We start from the raw sequence: 9,637 nt of genomic DNA on the forward strand, positions 1-9,637 counted from the left end.
TTTTGTTAAGTGCATAATTCCACATGTGTCTGCAATGTAAATAGTCATGAAACGCATTGAATGAGAAGGTACTTCCAAACCTTTGGCCTGTTCTGTGTACAGGCCAAAATATACATATCTATATACATATATATATATAGATATGTATATATACATATATATATATATATGTGTATGCAGCAATGTCCTTATTGATTAATCACATCAACAATACAAGAGCCTTGATTATGTCATATTTCATTCCATATATTCAGACTTTCATTTCAAATATTAACGGTCATTGTTAAATGTATTTTGATCCAAGTTATTTTTGTTTTTGTTTCGTTTTTTATGTATTACTAATTTTCAAAAGATTGTGAAAATGCAGTTCATTTTCTCAAAGGCAGAGCAGGATACCCAGGGCTCGGTTTACACCTATCACCATTTCTAGCCACTGGGGGGGCCATAGGCAGGCTGTGGGGGGGGAACGCATATTAAGGTTAAAAAAAACGCTCTGGGTTGTTCACATTTCTTTAAACCAATGACAAGTGTCCGGACGCAGTGACGCTGTCTCAGGGAGGAACTTATTTTGGTTTATTGTTCCCCCCCACAAAAGAAAACACCACCTCTAATATTAAATGAAGTTAACTGTTGACACAATAGAGTAACGTGGGCTTTTTAAATCAGCTGATACATGGTTACACCTCGTTATCTCTTACCAGTGTATCTCCGTGTGGACTTCATCCACAACAACCCCACCAATCGCCCCCAGAAGGTTCCAGTCAGAGATGCTGTACAGATGTTCTTTGATAAATCTTTGCAATCATTTCCCAAAAGAACCGAGCAGACCGGACTTGTTAATCCAATTTTTTTCTTCAAAAAACTGCGATTTTCAAGGGGCGGCTTCTAGCTCTAGCTAAGAACGTGCACCCCATGTAGGCTGAGTCCTTTGCAGTGGTCAGGGTTCGAGTCTGACCGGCGTCCCCCTCCCCCATCTTTCGCCCACCTTTCCTGTCTGTCCAATGTCACTCTAGAAAAAAGGGAAAAATCCCCAAAATCAACATGCTATTTTCAGACATCTCAAATCAGGCAATCATCATGGAAATGTACTTCTGTTGGTCTAGATTACAGGTCATTGAGTTCCTGTAGTGGAAATTAGAAAATCGATACAGCATAGTATTGCAATATTTTCAGTGGCAATACACAGGCGCATGTATATACATATATATATGTGTGTATATATATATATATATATATATATATATATATATATATAAGTATGGATCTTTTATTATATATGTGTTGGTCAGTCTGTCTGCTTAACAATCCCATTTTGCAACAATAAAATTGAAGTGATATGAACAAACAGAGAAATGTATATTTTAAATTGGGAAAAATCAGAAGTTGGAAAAAAGGTTATAAATTGCAATCTATCGCAGAATATTGCAATATGTTTAAAATCGCAATAATATAGTTTCGTGGCATAAGTATCGTGATGATATCGGGAGGCGTCTGGTGATCGCCCCCACCCCCCCCCCCCCCCCCCTTAGTGGAAAAGGCCTATTCAACAGCTTTAGAGTGCAGACGTAATGGGTCTAAGCAATGAAATATTGAAGCTGTGGCTTTCAACACTTTACAGGTCATTGACTCCTTGCATTCCTCATCTAGGAGCAAAATAACCTAATATGCCCCAAACTCAGACTGGTGCACATGCCCACAGCTGCACACAGTTCAGCCCTGAGGCTTTAACCCTCATGTTGTCCTCGGGTCAAATTGATGTTCTCTTAAATTCCCCAAAATAACATGATTGATTCCACAAGACGCTCTTTGGCAAGTACAAATCTCTATTTTCATTAATTTTGGGTCTTATTCAATTTTATAGCATTTGGAGAGAAAAAATTGAAGTGGTTTTGAAATAGTATTGAGTAAAAGTTGACATATTCCAGTCTGTGATTATCCATCAACATGCATTCCTTTAATTTTTGTCTAAATAATTCCTAATTTCTGCTTTTCTAACTCAAACATTAGGTATAATTTCCAATAAATTAAATTTATTGACCATAAATTCCAAAAATAATTGTAAAACTGAAGTTAATAAGTTAGTGTTACGTGGTGTTAAATGTCAAAAAAAGGGTTGAAAAAAGGGACAAAAACACGAGAAAAAGTTAAAAACATCAATTTTGATGGGAAGACAACACAAGGGTTAATATGGTTGACATGGCTCCGTTCTCCTCACAGACCTGTGCTACACACGAGTCCACCATTACCAGTGTGAGTCAGTGATCATAAGACAGATCATAAGAGATAACTTCACTTTTGGAGATATGTTTTTAATTAAATGTGTAACCAGGTAAATAAATAATCAGGAACAAGAGAGTTCCTCAACGACAATCAATTGTATATATACAGTCCACCTTTTGTGCAAAAGAAAACCATGGATTCGAAAGACATTGTAAGCTGATAACTTCAAGGCACATACATATACCGTTTTACCGTAACATTATTTTTGCTGAACAGAGGGAAAAGAGTTGGTTCTTGATGGGTTAAACTTGCAGTAGATGGCAGATCTTTGGTGCTCACTCTGTGACACCCGCCATCAAACAACATGACCCCCTTAACTGTGGTAAAGCATTAATCTTGGAAAGCCCAGCGCTCTGCCCCCTTTTCTGTGAAAGTTTAATGAGTGTGACTTTTACCTTTCCTTGTGAAGCGAGACAGATCCCATTTGCAAAAGAAATGTGTCCTCTTCCCAGAGCAGGAATCTAATAATTTGCATCTCTATTGACTGTAGCGTCAATTAAATAAATGTGCCATATAACTGTGGTGGTTGAAAACGGTCACAGGAAGAGTGTGGTGGTCTGTATGGTTCCCAGAAAACTATACCCTCTAGTGGTGAGTGTGGCAGATCTGTGCCCATCTCTTTTCTCCTTCTCACATACAGAATCCAACCAGCTGGTCTCGTCGATTCTGTATACAATGTCGTGGATACAGTATACAATGACTTCAAAACCATTCACTATTACTGAAAATGTAACTGAAACCCAGACATAATACTTGGGAATAAATGAATCCTGATTGCACATGTCTGTGTGAACTAAAACAGCACAACCCCCGAAACCAATAACTTAAAAATCCAATGTTTTATAAAAAAAGTACTATCCAGTTTGTTGTATAAATTACATTTCTTAAAGACACAGGGTTTTCAAATACTATTAACACTGTACAGTGTCTAGGAAAACGTAAGTATGTCAGTAAAAATGCTGATGCTCTCCAAAATCATCATGTGCCACGAAAGTCTGCATCCTGAACATTGTTCTTGCAGTAAACTGTGCTGTTATTCTCCAGGGGGCAGTCTCGGAAGCCGATGCCCCCATTAGGGGTGTAAATAGGCTGAATGTGGAACTCTCCCTTGAGGAGCTGTTCGTTGTTAAGTGACACTAGCTGGAAGCTGGTCTCAGTCATTTCCAGGATGGAATTATCTTTCTTGGTGCCTGCCTCGCAGTAGTCATCTTTCCTCCGACCCCGGTTGTATTTCCACTTGGTGGAGGACTTGGAGCGGCTTTTCTTGTGCATGTGCCAGCAGAAGATGCTGAGGAGCGCCACCAGGACCACAATCACGGCCCCGCCGATCAGCCCAGCAAGCAAGAAAGGCGAGCTGGGTTCCTGTTGTGTGGCCTGCTCCGGCCCCGACGGTCTTTTGTTGTTGTCGGGGCTGAAAGAGGCCGCTGTGGTCATGGCCTCGGTGCACACGGTGTCATCTTTGGGCCGGTAATTATTGAACGCATCCAAGGGAATGACGCAGATCCGATAGGTGGACTTTGGCTCAAGGTTAGCCAGTCGGATCCCCCGGTGTTTCCCACCCACCATCCTCTCCCTGACGGTGTCCCCTGTGAGACTGGGGCCCATCCTGGCCCAGGTCACCTTGTAGGCAGTGACGGGAAAGGCGGCCAACCAGCTGACGTGGATGGCCGAGCCATTCAGTATGGCAAACGTTACCTGCAAAGTTTCCCTCCTGGGGTCCAGAGGTTGCTTAGTCCTCAATCCCCCCTCTCTGGTTGAGTAGACAGGGTAGAGGGTGGGAAATGTGGGGAAGGGTTGCCTGGAGGAAGAGGGGGAGGAGGAGGAGGAGGAGGAGGAGGAGGAGGAAACAAACGGAGTGACCAGGGGGGAGTCTGAGGGCGATGGCAGGGATGGGATCAGAGCAGTGTCAGCCGGGGAAGTGGGCGGCGTTGGCGTCCCTGTGCTCCGCGGGCACTGGACCAGCTCGGCACTCAGCTCTCTGATCACCATGCCCCGGAACATTTCCGGTTTATGGCACATGAAACCGCGCACGTTGAGCGAGGCCGGCAGAGATTTAAGCCACGACACCACCCACTGAATGCTGCAGTCGCACAGCCAGAGGTTGTTCCGAACAGTGAGCTGTCTGAGACTGACGAGACCATCGAAGACCCCCTCCGTCAGCGACTGCAGCTGGTTGTTGGAAATATCCAGCCGCTCCAGCTTGTGCAACCCTGCAAATGCCCTGGCAGGGATCCCGGTTATCTGATTTTCCTGAAAGTTTAATTTGACCAGCACCTCCCCCGGGAGGAACGGGGGAGGGTATGTGAGCGAGTTTCGGGCCAGGGACAGCTCCCTAAGGGTGACCAGGTTCTGAAAGGTCCCTGGTGCAATCCCTTCGTCCGTCAACAGGTTCCCGTCCAACAGGAGGCGCTGCAGGCGGGTGACATTACTGAATGCTTCCTCTGAGATAACCGCAATCCGGTTCTCGTCCAATCGCAACTCTTTCAGATCATCTGGAAGACCAATAGGCACACTGCTCATGTGGTTTTTGGTGAGAAAGAGCATCTTCAGACTTATGGCCTCACGGAAGGCCCCTTCCTCCACCCCTACAGTAGAAATGGAGTTATCATCCAAATGTAGCTCCTCCAGCCAGAGAAGCTGAGCCAGAGCCGCTCTGGAGATGGTCTGAATGTTGTTCTCCTGCAGATGGAGAACCCTTACATTTTTGGGCAGGTTGATGGGGAACTCATCCAGCTGGTTGCCATAGAGAAACACGGTTTCCACTGAAGCCACGTGATGGAGCTCCAAGGGAAAACCAGCATTATTGATTTGGTTGTTGTGGAGGTAAAGGGTCTTATAACCCTCACCGATTCCCAGAGGCACTGAGGTTAGGCTCCGCTCGTTGCAGTAAACAAAGGTGCGGTCGCAGCGGCACTCCTCGGGACAGTTGGAGGCCCGGGAGAACTGGAGGTGAAGGCCTAACAGTATAGGTATCCACGGCCGTATAAAGGAGGCCCAGTCCTTATTCCACAAACGCCACTGTATCTCCATTTCAACCGGATCAGAATAGAAAGAAATTAGAAGAAATTCAGATTTCAAAAAAATCCAACAGAACAGTCGTTGGATTTCCTGGGTTGCTTGACAACACCAGCATGTCCAGCCTGGTGCTGAAGAAGGTCTTGAGTAATCCCTTGGTAATTAGTTGTCCTAAGCTCCCCAACACAATAGCAATGGTCTCATTTAGCAATGTGATTCCTTCAGCCACTGTCCATACTTGAGCTGGAAAACATTAGTACTGTTCATCACATTTTCAGCCTCACTTCTTTTCTTTTTTTTACCACTGGTAGAGCTCTCTTCATGGCACTCGAGGCTGACGGAGCCATGTACAGAACCCCAGAGGATTATCATTGGAGGGCTTCTTCTTCCTCGCGTCCTTGCCTTTCACGTCACAAACTGGTGGCTCCACAGCGTTAAAGCCTCTCTCTGACTTGACATTTGGATCCAGAAACCTGTTGCAAAATAACAATAATGTGGAAATAATGTGTCAGTTTTTATCTCCTCAAAATGCATGCTTTCTGCCAAACGACCAAAGGATTTATTTTCCTTTTCTAGCCCACAAATGCAAATGGCTTTGTAAATTGGGAAAGCAGAGCAGTGTGCATACAAATGACTCAGACTGCTAGCGGAAAAATGTGTTTGAAAAGATCCTGAGGGCAAAGGTGTGGGGTAATGGTGGGGGGAAACAAAACAAGGATTATTAACATGAGCTGTAATCTAAAACACAAAACATATGCTAAGCTGCTTCAAGTTTTTTTCTTTTCCTTCCCCTGTTGATAACCAGGAACATGAACACTGATAAGAAGAGCATTTAAAGGCCGCAAAAAGCACAATGCGAGCTAGTGAGGGAGACGCCTTGGGGGGTGTAAATCATACAATTTTATTACAATAAATCCATTCTGAGGACAACGTTAAAATAGAGCTGGGCGAGAAAATCAAATATCACGATAAGTTTGACCAAATACATCAATGTCGATATTGCGGCAATATTATAGGATTGACTAGTGGTACTTTCACAAAATTTGTACTTGGTATCAATAATATGTGCACATGGATGTGTGTATGCGTATATATGCATGTGTATGTATATATATATATATATGTGTATGTATATGTACATATGAATGTATACATTTACATTTCTTTATATTTTCTTAGGTGTTTTGTGACACCTCTTTTTTTTGTATTTCACTTCCTTGCAGTTGGTTGTGTTGTTCTTTGGTTTTTATCTTCTGTTTTTCTGGAAAGCCCTTTGTAACCTTGTTAAGAAAAGTGCTAGAGACATTAAGTTTATTGCTATTATTATTAAGATTGGATCCTTGAGGATTAAATCGACACATCGATCCAGATCGATGTATCGTTACACCCCCATGAGCGCCAACACAATGAGATTTTGGACAAATAATCACCAGTAATGTTGATATAATGATATGTGGGTGAAGGCAAATAATTGGGCTGTTGAACTGAATCATTGCATCGATGCATAATCGATTATTGCCTACTGATGTTGATTTTTTTGTTGTTTTTGCCTGTTTGCTACATTCAGGAAGTGTCTTTGTTAAGAGCAGATCCAATAAAAAGGAGATTTCATGTATATCTAAGACCATGTGCGATATATAATATTAAGGAGATGAAGTGTCGTGATATTGAATCCAGTGAAGAATCACATCCCTAGCAAATAATAAAACAGCTAAAATCAGTCTTTAAAACCAGAAAGAGACACTTGCACATCACGATAATACGATATCCAAAATGTAACACAATATCTAGTCTCATATCAATATAATAATACCCAGGGCCCAGCCCTACAATTAAATATTTACTGACATCACAAAGTCTACCACGATGGGATTTTTGATTCAATTCAGGGGCCTGAGACCAATTTAACACAACCAGTTACATGCATATACAGTAGCCTATATTTACAAAAAGCAACTCAAATATGATTTGAAAATTTCATTGCTAAGCTCTTTCAGTCATGAAAATGAAAAACAAACAACTTTTTGAATAAAAAGAATGAATATAAAGTGGGAATTTCAAAAATAAAGGCACATCTTAAAGATGACGATATATATCCATATTTCTTACTTGGTGTCAATAATATGTGTACATGTGTGTGTATGTGTGTGTATGTGTGTATGTGTATATATGTATGTATATATATGTGTATGTACATGTACATATGAATGTATACATTTACATATTTTTTATATTTTCTTCTCTGTTTTTTGTATTTGACTTCCTTGCAGTTGCTTGTCTTGTTCTTTGGTTTTTATCTTCTGTTTTTCTGGAAAGCCCTTTGTAACCTTGTTAAGAAAAGGGCCATAGGCATAAAGTTTATTGCTATTATTACTAATATTGGATCGTTGAGGATTGAATCGATATATCGAGGTATCGTCACACCCCTGTGAGCACCATGAATCTGTTATCTAGGATGGTGTCCTGCCCCACAGCAGGTTAAAGAGGGGGTATCAGATCATGTTGCAGATACGGCGTCACCTCAAGCGTTGCTACAAAGTCAAATATCTGCTGTTTGATTATTCCTAAATTACACTTTGCATTCCTCTCCTGGCTTGATTCATTACGCTGAGCTGTGCCGGAGCAGAGGAGGAGTGCTGGGTGGTGATGAACGCAGCCTGTCAGCAGAGATAAGATGAGACAAATGTCTCGCACGGGGACAAAACTAAGATCGATGTGGGCCACTCACCATGACTGAAGGTGCTACTGCGCGCTCAAGGTTGTAGGATTTAACTAAAGTGGGGAGGTTTGTTAAAGCATCGGTATTAGTTGCGTCCCAAACAAAAGCCTTGTTATTTTTTGGGTAAAAAAAGAAGACAACATATCAATTAAACTCCATTCTACTACTTTACAATCCAATACGGTCCCTCTCCAAGCAAAGGAAATGTATGAGACGTTGTCGTTAGCCGGGTGGTGGTGATTATTAATAAAATGGCAGCAGGCAGCAGCCGCCAATTGACAGATTGCATTGATTTGTGGCCAAGGCAGTTCAACAGTTATGTAATGTTCCTTGGGGGGCAAACAAGGCATCTAGCTGAGTCCAATTATGGTGACCCGAGCTCACCGCGTCTTTTATCATCAGGGTCTTTGGCATCAGTCCTGGGATATATTATATATTAGTGGGATCCTGCAAAAGAGTAGACTAAATTAGAGAAGACAGCTTTTGTTCAGCAACATTGCCCCAGTTTGAGAATGAACTGGTGGGTAGTTTCTTTTTTTTTGCCCTGAGACATGCCTGCTTATATATGAGGACCTGCCTATTTCTGCCTATCTGTTGTGTTTTTTTTTAGCATTCATGACACTGAAGTGGGCCAAATTGGAAAAAAAAAAAAGAAGCAAAAAAACGTAGCCTATAAAAGCATTGTGATGGAGTAGGCTAAATCCTAAAGTAGTACAGGTTCCTCCATGTATTTGTATGTAACTGCTTATTCAGACCATTTGACAGGAGTTGCCTAAATTCACCTGAAAAATAAAAATCCCCTGAATAGCCTTCGTGAACATGGGACTTTAAAATTTTAATTCTACGTTGAAAATACACAATTAGAGCATTTTAGCATTCATTTCCCGTCTTCTCACCTTCAGTAAAGCAGAAAGTCTTGCCGCTGCACACCCAGCCCTGTGAGGCTCGTCTCCCCGCAGAATGCTGCGCTCACACCGGGCACATAGTCCGCATCGTGCCCGCTGCGTCCGCTCCCAGCTCCCGCCTCGGCTTCGCACTGGTCTTAGTCGCTTGGCTGGTGGCGGAGGACTGTGGCATTATGCTGAATGGACAAGGTCCTGACGCCTGACGCAGCCAGGAAGGAGAGGAGAGGAAGGAAGTTCAGGTCACCAGCGGTCTGCTCCGCATCTCCACCCCCGCCTCCCTCCTCGGACGCACCCGGACAGACAGACTCCCGGCCGGCCGCGCTGCTCCGGAGCTGCCGGTGAAGTTCCCCCGCTGCCCTCAGAGGAAGGGAAGAGGACATGAAGCGGAGAGGAGAGGAGAGATAGAGGCTCCCAGCCAGACCCCCGCTGCTGCGCCGATAGCAGCCCCAAGTATGAAGTCCATAGTCTGGGTAAACTGTTTTAGGACTGCCTGGTCTCTCTTGGAGCCCCGAGACTCTGACTCTCTCTCTCTCTCTCTCTCTCTCTCTTTCTCTCACTCTCACTCTCTCTCTCTCCTAAGCCTCACCCCCCTCCCTCTCTGCTCCTCTTCCTCTCCCGCTCCATCTGCGTCTCTCTCCTCTCTCTCTCTCTCATCTCTCCCCCCTACAGCCTCCCCCTCTCTCTCTCTCTCTCTCTCTCTTCGCTCTCTCTCTCTCTC

At 43.4% G+C, this 9,637-nt stretch overlaps 1 protein-coding gene across 2 annotated transcripts; it reads right to left on the reverse strand.

The window, feature by feature from the left end:
• Positions 1–2,317: 2,317 nt before the first annotated feature.
• On the reverse strand, positions 2,318–9,442 carry si:dkey-87k14.1 (leucine-rich repeat transmembrane protein FLRT2). 2 transcript variants are annotated; one of them, XM_032511279.1, is made up of 3 exons: positions 8,911–9,441; positions 4,122–5,768; positions 2,319–4,091 (listed from the first exon to the last, which is right to left on the reverse strand). In XM_032511279.1, the coding sequence occupies exons 2-3, from the start codon at positions 5,308–5,310 to the stop codon at positions 3,259–3,261; spliced, it is 2,022 nt and encodes a 673-aa protein (XP_032367170.1). In that variant the 5' UTR covers positions 5,311–5,768; positions 8,911–9,441; the 3' UTR covers positions 2,319–3,258. The 2 variants fall into 2 exon arrangements, with proteins under 2 accessions (XP_032367169.1, XP_032367170.1); XM_032511278.1 differs by having other exon boundaries at positions 2,318–5,768; positions 8,911–9,442.
• Positions 9,443–9,637: the final 195 nt, after the last annotated feature.

This window comes from Etheostoma spectabile, unplaced genomic scaffold (genome assembly GCF_008692095.1).
Source record: "Etheostoma spectabile isolate EspeVRDwgs_2016 unplaced genomic scaffold, UIUC_Espe_1.0 scaffold351, whole genome shotgun sequence".
Taxonomy (NCBI): Eukaryota; Metazoa; Chordata; class Actinopteri; order Perciformes; family Percidae; genus Etheostoma; species Etheostoma spectabile.

Excerpts from the sequence above, each read along its gene's own strand:
- si:dkey-87k14.1 (XM_032511278.1), bottom strand. The coding sequence starts at position 5,310 with ATGGAGATACAGTGGCGTTTGTGGAATAAGGACTGGGCCTCCTTTATA.